This window comes from Sciurus vulgaris (genome assembly GCF_902686455.1).
Source record: "Sciurus vulgaris genome assembly, chromosome: 9".
Lineage (NCBI taxonomy): Eukaryota > Metazoa > Chordata > Mammalia > Rodentia > Sciuridae > Sciurus > Sciurus vulgaris.
In genome coordinates, this window is record NC_136469.1 from 30,361,898 (window position 1) to 30,381,755 (window position 19,858).

The 19,858-nt window shown below is 35.6% G+C and overlaps 1 protein-coding gene across 8 annotated transcripts in view; it reads right to left on the reverse strand.

The window, feature by feature from the left end:
- Positions 1 to 19,858, reverse strand: part of FBXW7 (F-box and WD repeat domain containing 7) — a 191,202-nt gene that overhangs the window by 66,787 nt on the left and 104,557 nt on the right. For 5 of the 8 annotated variants that reach the window (XM_079153436.1, XM_079153430.1, XM_079153435.1 and 2 more), the window contains one exon: positions 18,345 to 18,965. In XM_079153436.1, the coding sequence (XP_079009562.1) occupies positions 18,345 to 18,896 (552 nt within the window). In that variant the 5' untranslated portion in view covers positions 18,897 to 18,965. Of the gene's footprint in view, positions 1 to 18,344; positions 18,966 to 19,569; positions 19,620 to 19,858 lie in introns of those variants that run through there. The other 3 variants (XM_079153434.1, XM_079153433.1, XM_079153437.1) reach the window with 2 other exon arrangements.

A 19,858-nucleotide genomic window follows, 5' to 3' on the forward strand; every position in this document is an offset into this window, starting at 1 on the left:
GGGGATTCAGCCTCCACCTTGCTGGAATGTGTGGCAGCCCTGATGTGCTGTTGAAGTAGTTAGTACCCCTGCCTGGAGCCACTATGCAGTGAAGAAGCACAAACTAACCCCAGTAAAAAGAAGACATATGGAACAGTCAATTCTGAGACTACATGACTAGAAAAGATTCTTGGTCACCCCTCACCTGTTCTAGACTCCTGCTATTTCACCTCCAGAAACAATCTGACTGCAACTCTGAATTAGCAATGCCCAAGTGAGCACTTACAGTACTAATCTACAGGAACAATGAGCATTAATAAATAATTTTTGTTTGTTACAAGCCACAAAGCCGTGAGGTGATTTGTTAGGTGGAGACAGATAACTGAAACATCTTGTAAAACAAGGAGCTTCAAGAACATTGGTTTGCTGTAATATAATACCTATGATTCTAGTGGAGTGTTACTTCAAAATTTAACAATAAATGGGAAGGACAAATGATCCTCTTGAAAAGGTGAGTAGCTATTTTAAGGGTGGCAAAAGTTTTGGTGATAATTTCCAATCTTGATAACATCCACTGGAAATGATGCATTTAGCACATCTCTGGCTAATTTCAAATCAAAACTTCAAAATATATTACAGAGTACTTCGGCATGAATTTACATTCAAACCAGCCTGATATAAGACAGAGAAAAAAATTTAAAAATTAACTCATTTGAAAATCTCCTACAATTGCTTTTCTTTTTAGATTTATCCTTTCATACAAATGTGTGTGTGTGTGTGTGTGTGTGTTGTTGTAGATGGACACAATACCTTTATTTTATTTATTTATTTTTACGTGGTGCTGAGGATTGAACTCAGTGTATCACACGTGCCAGGCAAGTGCTCTACTACTGAGCTACAACCCCAGACACCCAATGATGTGCATTTTTGTCTTTATTTCACACAAACTAAAATGACTATAGAGGATCAGGCAATAAAATAAAAGAGAGAAAATGGGTCAGGTTAAAGACCTGGAAAGTCCACTCAAAAGGAGCAATGGATTTGTCATGTAATCACATGGGCCTAGTAAGGGCAGATATTTCATAGTTTCAAGAGACAGTGGAAAAAAAAAAAAAATCAATATTTTTATATATGAAATTTCCACTTCTAAATGTTGGCAAAAAATTTTAATGTGTTAAAACAAATACCATATGAAACACCAATTTGTAACCGCTGTTCTATTCCCTTCTGGAGTAAAGCGGCAAAAAAAAAAATCTAAAAAAGATGAAATAAAAGATAATTAATATCCATCCTAGCAAGTTCAAGGCCAGTCTGGGTAACTTAGCAAGACCCCTGTCTCAAAATAAAATAAAAAGAGGTAGGGTATGGTTCAGAGGAAGAAAGTCTCTGGGTTTAATCCCCAGTACCACACACACAAAGAAAAATTAGTGATATCTAACTGATATAGAATAACTGTCTTACAGTTTTAATCTTCTTTTCTATACCAAGTTAAGAGAATGACATGATGAGAAATAAACTTCAAACTAAAACTTTAATAAGCAGTACAGATGTATGTGAGCATATTTAAAATTCTCACTCATGGAACTCTAAGACAGATGAAATCATATTGGTTAGTACAAACAATTCATTCTAGAAAATTAAATTTATAATGTAGACAAATAGAACCAACATCTGTAGCAAATGAGTAACTCCTGGTACTTCTCAAATTTACCAGGAACTTCGTCATACTCATAGTCCCCATTTGCATCAGATTTTAATAGTCAGAAACTACCATTTAAGACAGACCAGAACACAAAAAATTAAAGCATTCTCACTTTGAAAGTAGCGCATCTCCTGAAAGCAACTCTTATTTCTTTTCTTCTTCTTTTTTTTGTACCAGCAATTGAACATAAGGGCACTTAACCATTGAGCCACATCCCAGCCCTTTCTATTTTTTTATTTTGAGACAGTGTCTCGCTCACTTGCTTAGGGCCTTGCTCAGTTGCTGAGGCTGGATTTGAACTCTCCATCCTCCTGCCTCAGTCTCCTGAGCTGCTGGGATTATAGGCGCTCACCATCATGTCCTGCCTGCAATGCAACTGCTATTTCTAAAGCAGAAAGCTACCTTTAAAATCTACATCAGCAAGAGACCACATGACAGAAGGACAAGACATAGTTGAATAAAGCAGGCTTTTTTCTAGGGGAAAAAAAAGTACAAAAAAAATGTATACACTTTTTTTTCTAGTGATCCATGAAAACAAACATCACTCCTCTGCTTATATTTCCTATAATGAGAGGTTACAGTTTACAGGCAAAATGCAACCCTGACAACAATATTGACCATTAGGAGGAATCAAGTTAATATTCTATGTCAGATACAGTCAGTAACTATGCAACAGTTTACGAAGAGTGCTCTCTACAACAATACATCCTAAATGGAGACCGTTTCGACCTTCCTGAAACTGTTTCATTTGTTTATAATCATCTCTTTCTTCACTGTGAGAAACTTAGATATTTTCTGTAGTATCAAGCAGTAATTCAAGGATTTCTACAGCTGTGCCAAAGAAGATCTATTCCCTCCATTTATTTTAGTTCCGCCATTCAGCTCAAGGATACCAATTATCATCACAGAACAGAACCTGCATTTTCATCTCTTCTGAACATTTTCATGTAGTGACTCAGAGCCCCAAGATTACTGAAGTTTTCTTTTAGTCTTTTACAAATTCCTTCTAGGTTCAGCATTAACAATCCATTATGGGAAAACACCTGTCAGTCAACAAGAGTGCTTCACACTGCTAACAAAACTTACAATATCAAATAGCTGAACTCTATGCTAAAAGTCATAATAATATGGACAAGTCAGTGGAATAGTTTCAACCCATACCTAGGAGAGTATCCTCAAAACTAAAAATATTTTCCACAGTTTATCATCCAGACTGAACTAGATAGTTAAACTAGTTTTAGCATTATCTTATAACACTGCAATAATTAACCTTATGAAATAGCTAACTTTTATTAAGTACTTATTACCTGCCAGTCATTTTCCTGAGTACTTTGCAAAATTATCTCACTGAATCTCTCAATAACACTATGTGGTAGGTACTACCACTATTCCTAAGTTAACTCTATAAGTTAACAGTTTGCCCCAGGTCAAAGTGTCATTGAGTGAGAGAGCTGGTACTTGAAAACCCCAGGGTCGCTTCAGAGATCACACTAACTACCACTGTTCATAAGCATGAGTACATTTGTTATCAATGCTATCAATGATATGAACTACTGAATCACTCACTTATGGGGGCAGATGTGAAAAATACTTCAAATACAACATTGGGAAGCAGGTATGTGTTTGTATGTGGGCTTCAAAGTGTGTATGTGTGTGACATATTTACTCCTCTCTCAGAGAACTCAGCATATTGTCCTCTTAATTTTATCACAAAGAAGTAGCCACCAAATTATTAGCCAACGTTTTGCAAACTTTAATCTACATGAGAATCATGTCGTATACATTCCCACCTATGGTTAGAAAGATTTGGAGTGTAATCTAACAACCTGCATTTTAAATTAGCCCTTCACATGTTTCTGATGCAAATGGTCCAGGCTCATATTTTGAAGAATACTGGGGTGGGCTCTTACAAGTGGCCAATCTGTATCCTACTACCAGCTTACCCCAACTCATCATAACTCATTCCTATCTTTCATTCTCATGGCCTTGTCTTTGTACTCTACTATTTTCCCTGGTGCTAATTTTCACATAGTTTTATCATTTTATGATATGTGTTACTTGTACATGTAGGCCATCTCAAATTCCTTGTGGAAGTTGGGATATAGATTTCTTTTTAAAAAGATCTATTTGGCAATTTAACACCTAAAACTAATATACTGAATTCATAAGAAAAAGTCCCTACCTCACTCACTAAGGTATTCAGTGTGTTATGTATATGCTGCATTTCTACCCACTTGTCATTTATGGATCAGTATGGAATGCAAACTACTTTGATTTTTCAGGGAGTGATAAATAGTCCACTCTTTCCATACATGATGGTCCACAGGTCAAACAAACCCACAGAAATGCTTTTGTAAAAAAGCATAAAAAAATTTTGAGAAATATCATCTAAAAATCTGGAATACTAGTTACTGACAAAATTTAAAAATCACAGTAATATCAAGATTATCATTTCAGCTCCTCACCGTAAAGAGAAGCTTTGGCTCCTTGGGTCTTATGTTTAGTTCACTTCATTCATTTATATTACCTCTCTGGTCCATAGCCTCTTTCAGGTGTTTTGATTTTTTGTACTTTATTAGTGTTTGTGCCTCACATAAACTGTGATATGGAAAAGGGAATTTTTCTGCTTGAAAATCATTTCAATGCAGTCAAAGAACCACTGATGGAAAGCAGTTACGACTCGACTCCTCGACTCCTGCGTGAGTCACAAGTTGGGTCCCAGAGCGCTGGAATAAAAGCCTCTTGCGGTTTGCATCAAGGGACGCCTCCTGTGGTTGATTGGGGTTGCCGTTGATCTGTGGGACAGAGTTAGGGTCTCCTTTTCGGGGGTCTTACATTTGGGGACTCGTCCGGGATCTGATGGCCACCCCCTCATCCGCGGAGTCGACCTTGGAGTAAAAGTCGATGGCATTGCCGCCTGGATTCACGCTTCGCATGTCAAGCCTGCACCACCACCAGACCCAACGTGGAAAGTGGAAAAATTGGACAACCCCCTCAAGCTCCGCATCCACCGTGTTCCTGCTCCTATTGACGCACCTCCCGCCAATAAGTAGTCCCAACCCTCATGTCCACCCTGATGGGTCCCCTTGTTATACTGCTTTTACTCCTCACTTTTGGGCCCTGCATCCTAAATCGCCTAGTCACCTTCATCAGGGAGAGAGTAAGTGCTGTACATGTACTAATGCTCAGGCAACAATACCAGTCCCTCCGCCAAGGAAATAGCTTTGGAGAAGAGTATATAGAGACAGAAGTTCCATGATTAGAACTTACCAAAAAGAAAATGGGGGAATGAAAGAATGGACATGTTTTTAAGCTGTCTGTTTTATCTCAACTCCCTAAGGTCTCCCTCCCAGTGATGGAAACAAAGCCCTTAAAGCTATTCCAGGAAACAGCCCCAAACAGAGAGTAAAAGGGTAAATTGAGCAAGATACTGCTCAGACAGTTAAGATATATAGGACATAAGGTTACCAGAAACTGTTGACCAGAATCTATGCCCTGTTGTAAAACATTGTGAAACATGTTGTATCTTAGCAAACCCAGACCCCCTTTGGAAGTTCCCGGCAGCTTTGTTCCCCTTTTCCCTTCCATGTGCGACCCCTCCCGATGTGTGGTTTCTGCCTTTATAAACTTGTAAGATTTTCTGCTAGGGACTCGACTCCTCGACTCCTGCGTGATTCACGAGTTGGGTCCCAGTGTGCTGGAATAAAAGCCTCTTGCAGTTTGCAAAAAAAAAAAAAAAAAAGAAAGTAGTTACAATACAAGAGTATGGTGTTCTAGAAACATCTCTACTACTACTACTACTACTCATAAGAGTAGTTCTCCCAACCTTTTGATTTTGGGGCAAATTAAAGTGATCTCTGATCTTTACAAAATACCACATACCCTTAATTCTCTGCACTTGTGCCCTCCCTATTAACCTTTTAAAAGTACATGCCTCTTACAATGAACATATTAAACATAGCAATATGTCCCCAACATCATCCTTTCTCAACCCTACAAAAACTCATATTATATCATGGCACCTTTTTAGAAGAATAATGGCAATTCTTTGAAAGCTCAATAATATTGTTAAAAGTGAACCAAATTTTAACGAGGTAAAATTTACATGTAAAAAAAACTGTTAAAAAGACAATATTTTGATGTCTTCCATTCGTCAACAGCATCTGAAAGAGTTCATAAAAGGGCAGTACAGGTGTTTCTCAATATATCCAGATATTAATCCCACTTTTTACAAGTTTTACATTCCTAACAATTTAAGAGTTGAACATTGAGTTGGGCATGATGATACAGGTCTGTGATTCCAGGAAGTCAGGAGACTCAAAAGTGAGAAGGTAGCCTGGGCAATTTACTGAGATCCTGTCTCAAAATAAAAAATAAAAAGGGATGGGGAATATAGCTTAGTGGTAGAGTGGGTTCAATCCCCAGTATAATCAATCAATAAAGAGCTTAACATTCACCAATTAGATTATGTTATCAATAACTCATTTCATTACCTGAGGAAAAAGATCAGAATTCAAGCTCAAAATTTTATTACCTAAGCTCAAGTTATTTTGCCTAACTACAGTAATAAATATAGCTACAGACAATGGTAATGATATAGAAAAGTAATAAACATACAACTAAGGTATATGAAACATAACTTTTTCATTTAAAAAAATACTGTTTATCATAGCAATAACCGTAAATTGAAAAGAAGTCATCAACATTCAAGAGGACAGGTCTCAAACTTAGAACTAAAGATCAAAGTTTTATCACTTCCTTAGTTAACTAATTTAAAGAAGTAATTTATCAAAATTGACAAATAAAATGAGAAGAAATTCAAAACAGGAGGTTAGGTCTTTAAATGTATCACTGTTCCTCCTTTCACATGATCCTTTTCATGTTTTCCTGTGTGTAAGCACAGGAAGTTTCCTCTGAGTTCACCAGACTAATCTTACTTCACAAAAAGGGAGTAGAAACATAACTAATGAGAAATGTTCTTATTTTTCCCAAAAAACATAATATAGAAATTGATAATAAGAAATGCGCTCTCAAGTAAACTGAAGGAAGAAAGAAAAATTTAGCCAGGGTCTACTTTAGATTTTGAATGTTCTCTCAAGAAGCTATCAAAAGAGTAGTCCATGGGTGGAGAGCAGCTCTCTCGGTTTTATGGAGCCCAGCCCCATGCTTTTCTTTGTATTCTTTTAACTGATTATTTAACATCCTTTAGGGAGGGCATGTCTGGGCAGTTTACAAGAGCCAGAGCAGCCTTATTGGCTGTTCATGGCCTTCTCCACATATTCACTACTTATTTAGGGCCTGAAGGTTATACTTTTCATTTCTTTAGCCCAAAAAACCAAAGCAAATTGAGGAAGATTATATCAGCTATTCATATATTCCCTATTTAGAATAATTGGGTAGTTATACCCTATAATATTGCCTTTTATGCTAACACATGAGGAAATTTGAACAAGAAAAACTCTTGTGGAGAGATCATTATTTTCTCACATGTATGTTTAGAAAGCCCAGAGCACCTGCCTAACAATGGGAGGCCATTTGCTTTTATGCATCATTTACACACAGATCCTTGAGGAAATTCTTCTTTCCTTCCTTTCTCTCCCTCCCTGCAACCCTCAATTTTTTTTTTTTTTGGGGGGGGGTACTGGGAATTAAACCCAAGGGCACTTTACCAATGAGCTATCTCCTAGTCCCTTTCTGTTTTTTATATATTTTTCTAGTTGTTAATGAACCTTTATTTAATTTATTTATTTACATATGGTGCTGAGAATTAAATCTAGTGCTGCACACATGCTAGGCAAGCGCTCTATCACTGAGTCACAACCCCAGGCCCCTTTCTTTTTAATTATTTTTTGAGACAGAGTCTCGCTAAGTTGCTGAGATTAGCCTTAATCATGCAATCCTCCTGCCTCAGCCTCCTGTGTTGTTGAGACTTCAGGTGGGTGCCGCTCAGTCCTTGAGAAAATGTTATGAAGAATACTCACAGTCCCGAGCACAGGAAGTCTGAACACGTGTGTATATTTACCCCAAGATTTGCTTTCATCACTTTTTTTATTAAACGGTAAAATGAAAATATGCTAGTTGCTTACTAAAAGAGCAAAATCAAAAACCCAAGGTATCTGACATATTATGTGAAAAAAGCACATAACTATTCTAAATATTAACTCCAAAAGGTACAACACAAACACAAAGTAAAAGAGAAACAAGCACATATTAAATACATTTAAATACATGAAAAGCAGCGCTGTCAATAGCAATAAGGTACTATATGGCCCTCTAGTGTTCAGTAAAGAAAGAGAGAAATTCTTAGGTAATTATATGCCTATATATATTTCATAATAAAACAATATTTTCTCTAATTTACTAAGTATATTAAATATATCAATATGACTTCTAGACAAACCTAAATAGTTTGTATCATCAGTGGTTTCATATTATTGTGCTTCCTTTTGAATTACCGTTCATATTTAGAATATTCAGGTAAAAAAATTCTAAAATATTTTCTCATAAAAAATCCCAATACTAAATGAAAAAAATAGCAATTCAACTAAGAATTAAGCAGTACTGAATGCAAGTGCCAAAGAAAGAATAAAACTAAAAGAATAGTGTCACCTCTACAAGTTAAGTACTTAAATACTAAATTCCTTAAACACCATTTTCTTCTCTATAGTCTGTCTATAATTCATCCAGCTTGATCATTTCCTTAGTATATTCAATTTATACATGAGATTAATTATAGCAACCAAACACATTTTAAACACATGAAAATGTGCCTGCAGAAGAGAAGTCGAAGATAAAAATGAGATTTTAAGACAAGAGTAAAAGTAAAAGGTGAACCCATGAACAGAAAAGAGTCTCACTAAGGTTCTAGGGCTGCAATCACTGCTGAAATGACTTTGAAATTAATACTACTGTTTAAAGTTGGTGAAACACTAATTTCATATGGACTTGTTATAGGTTTTAGAAGTATATTTATACATATTTATATTTATTGTTTGTATCCGGGGAATTTTGGAAGAAGGGGGAACTGATACAAAAGCAAATTGTAAATTTTACTGCCGTCTTTGTTATTCATTTGCTAAAACCTCAGTTAATATTCCAAGTTAAAACTGTAGAAATCATATTGCAGAAGATCCTCCATTTCTCAGAACATCTTTCTGCTGTTAAACAAGGCACACTGTAACTAACTGCTCAATAGGTTACAAAGAGCTAATGAAGGTACAGAATTTTGTTCAGAGTTCTGTGAAAAAATTGTTAAAGCAAGTGAGATATGAAATAGATCTTAAGGACAGAAAATAAGTCAGAGGCTATAGGGTAAGGAAGACATTTAAAAGAGAAAAAGCTTAAACAAAGGTAGAAAGATGCTCTGAATTCCTCTAATGCTCAGTAAAGTCATGTTGCTGAGGTAGAGGGTAATACAGAAGAAAAATGAAGAATACAAGAGGGTTTTAAATTATTTTTATCTGTCACACATATAACATTATATTTAAAAAAATAAAAGGCAAGACAGGCTCTCAGTAAACTAGGAATAGAAGAAAGCTTCCTCAATTTGCTAAAGACTATATATATAATAATTACAATTAAAATCATACTTTATGAGGAATTAAGATCAGGAAGAAGGCAAGACTGTCCCCTATCACCACTGCTTTTGAACATCATATTAGAAGTCCCAGCTAATATAGTAAGATAAAACAAGAAGGAAAGATAATTGATAAATAATATTCTATTTACAGAAAACATAATCCTCTATATAAAAAACCAGAAGTCAAAAATAAGCAATTATAGCTGGGCATGATGGCACATGCCTGTAATCCCAGCAGCTCAGGAGGCTAAGGCAGGAGGATCGCAAGTTCAAAGCCAGCCTCAGCAAAAGCAAGGCACACTAAGCCTTATATAGAGACTCTGCCTCTAAATAAAATACAAAATAGAGCTGGGGCTGTGACTCAGAGGTTGAATGTCTCTGAGTTCAATCACCGATATCCATCCCCACCAAAAAAGCAATTATAGAAAGGTTGTAGGATATGAGGTTAAGATACAAAAGTGAATTTGCTTTCCTAAGTAGAACGTGAAATGAGAAATACAGTACTGTTTACGCTAATACCCGCAAAAATGAAATATTCAAGTATAAAGAAAATATGTACATGACATATATAACAGAAACTATAAAATTCTGGTAAAAGATTCCAAAGAAGAATTACATAAATTGAGATATAGTCCATGTTCCTATAGAGGTAGGAACAAGAATAATATTCCTGAAGTTTATATGGAAAGGCAAAAGACCCAGAAGTCAATACAATAGTGAAGAACTAATTTGAAAGACGGACACCATTCAAATTCTAGACTTACTATAAAAGCTACAGTAATCATGACAGTGTGGCATTAGAAAAAATGGAACAGAATAAAAAGCCCAAAGAGATCAACATAAATGTAGTCAACTGATGTTTGAGAAAAGAACAAAGGCAATACAATGAAGAAAGGACAGTTTTCCACACCATTGTCTGGAACAACTGGACATCCACGTGGAAACAAAACAAAATAAGACAACAACAACAGAACCCAGACCTTATACCCTTACAAAAATGAACTCAAAATGGATCACAGGCCTAAATGTCAAGAGGAAAAACTATAAATCTCCTAGAAGATAACATAGGCAAAAACCTAGATGACCTTGGATATATGGCTTTGTGAAACACCATCAAGAGAATGAGAAAACAAGTCATGAACTAGGACAAAATATTTGCAAAAGATACATCTATCTAATAATTCATCCAAAATACACAAAAAAATTATTAAAACTCAACAGTGGGAAAAAAAACTGATTAAAAAATAGGCAAAACCTGAACAGACCCTTTGCCAAAGAAGATAAATAGATGATAAATATACCAAAAGATGTTTACCCTCACACGCCACTAGGAAACCACAAATGAAAACAACATGATAACACAGACCTATTAGAACAGCTGAAATTCAAAACTGATGCCACCAAACACTAGTGAGGATGTGGAGCAACAAGAATTCTGATCCACTGCTGGTGGGAACATAAAATGATATAATCACTGGAAGACAGTTTGGCAGTTTCTTACAAAACATTCTGTCACCATACAACCCAGTAACTGCACTCCTTGTCATTGTTGAAAACTTAAGTTGAAAACTTAAAAGTCTGTGTATGGATATTCCCACAAATATCAATGGATAGTTCCACAAAAGTCTGTACATGGATATTCACAGCAATTTTGTTCAAGACTGACAAAACTTAAAGCAACCAAGATGTCCTTCAGCATGTGAGCAGACAAACTGTGGTACATCAAGATAAAGGAAAACTGACTCAGGACTAATAGGAAATGAGCTATCAAATCATGAAAAGACATGCAGGAAACTTAAATGCATTTGACTAAGTGAAAGAAGCCAGTCTGAAAAGGTTACACACTGTATGATTGCAACCATATGACATTCTAAGAAAAGGAACACTTTAAGGTTTAAAAAAATAAAAAGAGTAAAAAGATCAGTGGTTGGTAGGAGCTGGGGGAAAGAGGGATGAATTATGCAAAACTCAGGACTTTTAGGGCATCTGTCCAAACCAAATGTAACACCAGGAGTGAAATCTAATTGAAACTATAAATTCTGGGTGATAACAAGGGGTCAATGTAGATGGAATTTCAGCTGGGTTTTAAAGGTTCTGCTAGCTGATAGGATGTGGGGGATGGGATGCCATTCAAAGCAAATGGAGAGGCACCAAGATAAAATTGGATGGAAAACAACTATGGTAAAATTTTGGAGGACTTAAAAAAATGTCTACATATGGATCTAGCTATATGTTTACATTGAAGTTACCAATTAATATAGAACTAAAAATGCATTTTTAAAGAAATTAATTCAAACATTCATATTGCCAGCTCATTGTCAAAAACATGGCATTACAGCCAAGTACAAGTAGAAATTTAAGGAAAGATGCTCTAACATTTTAAAACCTGACCCTTCAATTTTTATCTTACAAGTGCCTGGAGTAAAAGAAAAGGAGTATTTAAGATGATAAGAAAAAGTCAAGCCATTTTTCCATCAAGTAACCAGAAGACTGGTACATTAACAAAGATAAGAAAACATGAGAAGAAAAAAAAAATGGTTTCAGTTTTCAGTGGACCACACAGGAGATGCTATCCAATGGACAGAAGTGCAGAAATAAAGCCAGAGTGAACATGGGAGCTCGAGACATAAGTTTTGAGTTATCTACCAAAGCAAAACTGGAACCTATCATGATACACACCTTTTTCCTTTTCCGTCATCCCAACTTCCCTACCACCTAAAAACAGCATTAAAAAAACATCAGGTCATTATAACTACACAGAGGAACCCATCTGCTTCAGAAACATTTTGGGGATACTTCAGAGAAGTTTATCATCTGTAAAAAGTACATAAAGTTTTTAAATCCTCCATTCTGTGGGAAGAGTATTCTTCAGTTTAAAATGAAAACTCATAATCAAAATAATATTTAATTACTTACAGTGGATCAGTTACAGATTTAAACATGACTAACACTTAGAGCTATTATTTTAAAATAATGCTATTTTTAAAAAATTGCACTAACAGAAATTTAATAGAAATTTATTATAAGCTAAAATTCATTTTGGTATCCAAATTTAAGATTTAGAAAGCATTTAAATGTACAAAAGTTTGAACTAAAAAATTACAAGTTTGGAGAAACTGATTTATATTTTAATTAAAGGACTGGTACATATCTATCAACTGGGAAGACCTGTGAATGGCATCTGCTTGGAAACTTATGTCATATTTTTATTTTTACAGAAATAAATAAATTACAGTATGCTCCCAATTCTCCTGTATATCTTTTTAAAAAATACTTATTTTTTCATTTATATCATTTTTCCACTAGAGGGTGATATGATGACTAAACTCTAAAGGTCATGAAAAAATACAGATTATTATTTGCCGTTGAGAATGAAGTATATTTTGAGGGGTCATGGGTGAGGCACAGTACAAGTAAACAAAATGGGGTCACAGGCTTGTATTTATAAACTACCTGTGATTCCCAGTTGCAACACTGCTTGTTTTGCATATTTCATTTCACTTAATCCTTATAAAAACTCTGAGAAGAAGACATTATAATCTTATTTTACAGAGAAAGAAATGGGTTCAATGAGATTATATACATATGGTCATGTAATAAGTGGCATAATGAGAATTCAAGCTCAGATCTTAAGAGTTACCACTCTACTATGTTAGGGAGAAACTCATCCACTGAGCTCCTTCCTCATTTCCACCATTCTCACAAAGGTTTAAAATTCAATTAAACTAGACAGAGCTGATGTTTCTAGCTTTCCTTCACGAAAGCAGGAGACATGGCTATTCTCGGGCCATGTTTACTAGTGGATATAATCAAGATGACCACTTTAAACAGTACTCTTTACCCTCTGAGCATCTCTAAACCTACATCCTATCTTCCAAGTAGATTATGCCAGAGAATTTCAGAGGAGGTTATCGTTCTCTAGAGCTCCACAACAGAGTGGAACTTAGAACTCTGTTAGGTTTCAGATGTTAGCCACATCATCCAGTGAAATTTCCTAGCAGTTCTGATTCTAGGGGGTGGTTGGATGGTGACCCAGAACAAAACTGCTATTTTGATCCCCTGATACCTATGCCTAATTCCTCTAATATTTAAAACCTAAAGACAAGAAAGATTCCAGTACACTCAACACACTATTTCTTTTAATATATATATATATATATATAAAATATACATATGTATTAAAACAGGAAAAAGAAACTGCTTAGTTACCAAGAAGAATGTAACAGTCAGGCTACAGGAAAATAAATAATAAAATTTAGGTAAGGAATGAAGTCACAGATGCAAGGCACCAAGACAAATATGAAAGCATCAGGAATTAGTTCTCAAATATGCTTCTTTTCATGAAAAGATCAGGCAGATACAAGACTTGGCTTATGATAATCTTGTGTGCTTTTCATATTAGTAAAACATGAAAAACAAAGAAAATAAGTTGATACTTTGCGAAAAGCATGTCAAATGAGCCAAACATCTCCTCAGAAAGCAAGAATTTTTTTTAAATACAATAACATTGTTAACAGAGTTAAAACTGAAAAGATACCATTCATACGTGGAGAAGCAAGCTGACTCTAGAATTTACAGGAAAACTAGTCAAATTAAGAGAAACTGTCAGTACACAACCAATCCCTGGTTAAGAAGCACTGCTGATGGCCCCTAGAGAGTGACCTGTGTAATCCTGTCTCGAATTTTTTTTTATACTTTCATTTCTTCCTGTTACAACTTTAGCCTCAGGGTCCCATATCTTCCATAATGCTTCGTTAAACACCACAAAATACTTAAGTGAGTTCTTTCTACTTTCTAAAGAGTAATTGTGAATATTAGAAATGTGACATATTAGAAAGCTGTGCTATTTCAGAGTCTAGAACCTTCGATTTATAGCTCTGTTGAAAATCTTCTTTAGTACTATTTGAAAAATTCTACCATAGGGGGCAGCATAATACATGGAAAGGAAAAGGGATGTTTTTGAAATTGGACACATCAGCAATAAAAGCTGCCAGTTAAGGTGTGATTTGGGGTGAATCACTTGGCCTCTCTGCAACCTCAGTTTACTCAGTTGTGGGATCTTGCACACCATGAGCTTAACAAACAGCAATTCCTGACCACCACTATCCCTGACTTAATATTAGGACACTACACTATGAAATTTCTAACACTCTAATATTTCAAATAATGTTTGTCATAGGTTCCCATAAAAACAATATGTAGTGATGGAGGGAAGAGGGATTGCCCTCAGGGTTCTGACAGTTTTCAACATTCAAAGAATAAATCAAGGCAAGGAAGAAACTAAAAGTTGTTTTTCTTACTAATATCATATGCAAACATTAAACATTCAGGAATGATGTATAAATAAACCTAGCCATACCTGGGGTTTGTTTAGGAGACTGACAAAATATAAAATTTAAAAAGCATGCTGAATAAAACCATAAAAGGTTAATTCTATATTAACGTTTTAAAATAGGTCTTTTAAAAATGATCTTAGAGCCTCTACTCAAAAGTCAATGTTTAATAAGAACTGAATGAAACTGTGATCTAAGGTAATGTCTATAAAGGGGCCGGCGGTAGAAGCTGTCGACCTCTCTGTTTGCGATCTGTTATGCTTAAGTGTTAGAAGCAATTTAAAGACCTTCCCAAATAAAGTACTTGAACTAGTGAGAGTTTCTCCCTATTTACTATATTTTTAAAATTAGGTACATGGATGACTGACATTTTCTTCTAAAGCAATGCAGTAATAGGTGACTTTTTTAAATGTTGAAGAAACAGTCTGGAAATGAACTTAAAGACTTTCATGAATGGACAAAAAGAAAAACATTTAGACCAATTTTGGTCTCTGAAATTCTACTCTGTAGAAGGGTATTGCTGTATTGGCGATTCAACAGCTTTACAGTCTTTATGTCATATTTATGAAGACAAATGACTTCACGATAAACAATATATCCAAGGTATAAGAATATACATATATACACATGTTTACATGAACAAATGTACACATCCATCCCTGCTGTCATTTGTAGGTACAACACAGTAATTTTATGTGTGTGACTCAGAATCACAAGGAGGAAAACATTCCATAAACTGGGTGTACTTAAGAGGTAACGGTATGACTGTATTAGATATACCTGAAGTTCTGTTTATGGCTTCATCCTTAAAGTAAAGAAAGGACAAAGCCTCTGTCAAATCTGTGTACTGGAAGTTTTTCCATAGAATGTTATGGTAGCTTTTCCTTTTGGGAAAAAAAAAAAAGACGTTTTGCTTAGCTAGCCTTTTTTTTTTTTTTTTTTTTTTTTTTTTAAATTTAAAGTATAACAAATCTGCAATACTTCATATTGTCCATCAGGGCTTAATTTTGATAAAACTTCTTTCTTAAATAAGAAAACACATTGCATCTTAAGTACAAAACACTCATTCCTCTGACTGAATTTTCAGAAAAAGGGAGATATAAGCTTCCTCTTTTGATATAGTTAAACTTGAGGGAGTGGCAGAAGACCAGTAAGCGACCCAATGAGCTTGCTCATGGCTGGACCTTCCCGCAGCCTGCCTGACGCTGGTCAGTCGTTGGATAAGAAGTGGGCAGGTGTGGTTTAAGGGTTTCTTCTCCAGGAGGGGCATGAGAAAGAAGAACTAGCCACATCAGCCCTGATCAAAAAGGTGATCAGCACTGTGAAAGGCCCAGAGACCACAGGCAAGCACTGTTAGTCAACAGGACCATTTACATCTCTGGATAGATAAACATGGACTCTTTGAGCAGACAGTTTATACCAGGATGGGTAGCAGCAGAAGCTAAACAAGCTCTTAAAAACGTGGGTGAAATTCTTAAAGCTACAGACTGTGATTTCACAAAAGCACTCAAAGCAACTATTTGGAGGGCTGACATAAATTATTTCAATACTGTCAATGCAATCTACAAACTATTTCAAGAGTAATTTTTCTGCTTACCAGGTTGCTGATTTACCCAAGAAGGCTGGGTTGAGACTGAAGCAGTAGCTGTCCAAAGACCTCTCACAACAGTATACAGTATGTCTGTAAGTAGGCACAGTGTTGGTCTCATTGTGTCTTTAAGTTAATATCGTGATTTTCACAAGGGATGCTGGAAAGTGTACGTGTGACTAAAATATCTCAAGTTATCATGGAAACACCATATCATAGAGGAATCTGACATGAATTGAATATTAGATAATGAATCCAATTACTGATGATACAAATTACACTTAGGTACACTCATATTGCTGAATGTGGGAGAGGAGATACTCATTACAGTCACTCAAGTAAATAAAAGTACAAGGAAAAAAATATGTAGGAAAGTTGAGTTATTGTTCCTGAAAAATAATAAAGAGCAAACATTAAATCCTTTTAACTTAATGATAGGAAATATTCAGCTCTCAAATTGGATATGTGATTCTTCTTTTACTTGGGCAAAACAGTCGAACTTAAATGGCAGAGGTAAAAGAGAAGAAAGTGAACCAAAATTTTATGTAGATAATATTTTTCTAATGGAAATAAAATAGATAAACAGATTAGAAGAGGAGGAGGAGGAGGAGGAGGAGGAGGAGGAGGAGGTGAGAGAGGCGGTGGTGAAGGAGGCAAAAGAGGAGGAGGATGAGAAAGAGGAGGAAGAACAGGTGGCCGAAGCTGGGGGAATAGCAGTAGGTAAGACCTGAGCCTTACTAACAAAGCAGAGCTGTAGTTTTTAGTGGCAGAGCCACCTGGCTGAGATAAAAGCTACTATTCAACTTCTTGAGACATGGATGGTAAAGTGGATGAAACTGCTACTTGATATCACTTTCTTCTTAGAAGATTACCAGCTAAATAAAATCCAACTTGTGGATAGGCCATGGAAGTTAGGGACAAATGTGCTTTAAAAAGACCTTAAGTTTTACAAGCTGAAACAAAAATGATTTAGCAATTCCAGTTTTAATCCAAGTGTGTGAGATACCTCATTCCAGGTCAAATTAGGTCAAAGGAAGTGATGTTATATGTTTGTATATTGTTTATCATCTACATCACTGATTCACTGAAATTTATAAATAGACAAACAGGATTAAGAAGATGAACTACTACAGACATTATGATTTTGCAAAATGAGTAAGCTATTATTCAAAGTAAAATGTTCCATTTCAAACTAAATCTGAGATGTCCATTATACATAGGCATTTATGATTTCTATTTGTTATGGTTTGGATACAAGGTATCCTCCAAAGCTCTTGTTAATGCAGGAATATTCAGAGGTGAAATGACTGGATTTATAAGAGCTGTAACCTAATCAGACCATCTTAGTTTGAATGAACTGACTGAGTGGTAACTGTAGTCAGGTGGGGTATTTCTGGAGGAGATGGGTCACTGGAGGCAAGCACCCTACGGGTGGGGACACTTCCCTCTCCCTCCTCTCTCTGGGCTTCCTGACTTCCCCATGAGCTCAGCAGCTTTCCAGCTCTGGACTCCTCCACCAAGATGTGCTGCCTCAACTTGGGCCGAGAGCAATGGAGTTGGTCACCTACGTACAAGAGACTTCTGAAACCATGACCCCAAATAAATTTTTCCTCCTCTAATTAGTTCTTGTCAGGTATTTTGTCATAGCAATGCAAAAGCTACCTAATTTTCCAATGTTAATTAAAAATAAATAAATAAATAACTAATTTGAGGCAACTTCCAGTAACATGCCTTAGCATAACACTTGTGGATACACAGCCCATACCATCCAGATGTCTTTTATTTAAAAAACAAACAAACAAACAAACAAACAAAAAAAAAACACTTCTTCATTACTTAATTTAGAAAAGTTATATTTCACCCCAACTTTCTACACCCCACACAATCTGCTAATCCCTGTGCTGGGGAAAATTTTAGAAGAAAATTTGATGTTAATAATTTTTCATAGTGACAGAACGAATCACCATTCCCCCATTTGTGGTAAGATTGTCCCATTATTAGCATTTCTATTTGTAATACTTTCTAATGACTTCTGTAAAACAAAAATTAAATCATTTTATTATTACATTTTGAAGATTAATTTGCAATACAAAAACGACAAAAATTTCACTTCGATTAAAATAGAGTTGTAAAGTGTTTCAGGTTAACATTAATCATACTCACTTTTGTTGTCTTTGTATAGAATGGGGAGGAGAGTTGGTGAATGGGCAGGTCCACAATACTACTGGAGTTTGTGACACTGTTACTATGTGTATGTTCATCTTCTCTGCTACTGTCATCAGACTGATCAAAATCATCACTCTCCTGGTCCATTTCCTCCTCCTCTTCATCCTCCTCCTCTTGTTCACCAGCGTGTTCTTCATCTTCCTCTTGTTCCTCTTGATTTCCTGAGGAGTCCTCATCTACTGAAATAAATCGATTATTGTTTTCTTCCACTTGTCCTTGCTGGGAGTCATTCTGGTCTCCAGGTCTAGGTTCTGCTCCAACAACTTCGCCATTCCTTGCAGTGTGCTCCTCCTCTTGTTGTCTTAGTTGTTGTTGCTGCTGCTGCTGCTGCTGCTGCTGCTGCTGCTGCTGCTGCTGCTGCTGCTGCTGTTCCTCCTCTACCACCCGGTTCATCTGTTCCTCATCTGCCTGGCTTGAAGAAGGGTTACCTCTCAGAGAGCCTCCAGTTCGTCGTCTTTTGCTGCCCACAGAGAGCAGTTCCTGATTCATTTCCAAAAGCCAGCTTGCTACTTCTTGAACCTTGGCTAGACTATCAGAAGATGAAAAGGTTTTCACATTCTGCAAGGAAAAATGGGAGGAAAAATTAAGTTTTTATATTCATATTATCTTCCAAGTTCATGCTATGTGTATCTATATGCTAAATACCATTAAAGATTGTAAAAAGTACTTGATGCCCCCAAGGCATACAGAAAGTTCAAATTATAAAAGTTATGAGACCTCCCCAAATCATATAGCAACCAGATTATTTTAACATTTTTCTTTTTAATAATTCTTAGCTCGAAGCTTTATAATTTGTTTTGACTAATAAAATATAATTTAACCAAAAAGAATGATTTTAAATTTTAGATCAGTAGTTCACGAATCATAGCCTGTGTAAAACCTCCACAAAATGTTATGAAGTACATCACAAAAAACTATTCAGTGCTCAGTCAAGTTCAGAAAATGCAGAGGTAAATCAAGTCGAAAAGCTTTGTAACCTAGGAATTTCCCAAACTTCTCTGGTCACAGAATCTTGTCTCAGGGTTCTGACAGTCAACAAATTTGATCTTTATGATTTTCATTTTTCACAATGAATTCAATCAACTGGGTAACAAATAAACAAAAAACTTTATTTAAAAAAAAAAAAAAAAAAAAAAAAAGGAAAAAAGTCTTAAGTTCATACCCTCTGACCCAGTAACTCCACTTCTGGCAATCTATCCTAATGTAGTAATCCTAAAACAGAAAAAAAAAAAAAAAAAAAAAAAAGAATTATACAAAGGATGCTTACTGCAGCTCTATCTGCAAAAGAAAAAAATAGAGAAAAAAATAAATATAAAGAATATAAATAAAAACTCAGATGTTCAAAACAAAAGAATCCATGAGATGGGACACAGTATAATCCCTAAACATGACATTCATAAAAATCTGTGAAAACATGGATGTTTAAATTATGTAATGCTAAGGGGGAAAAA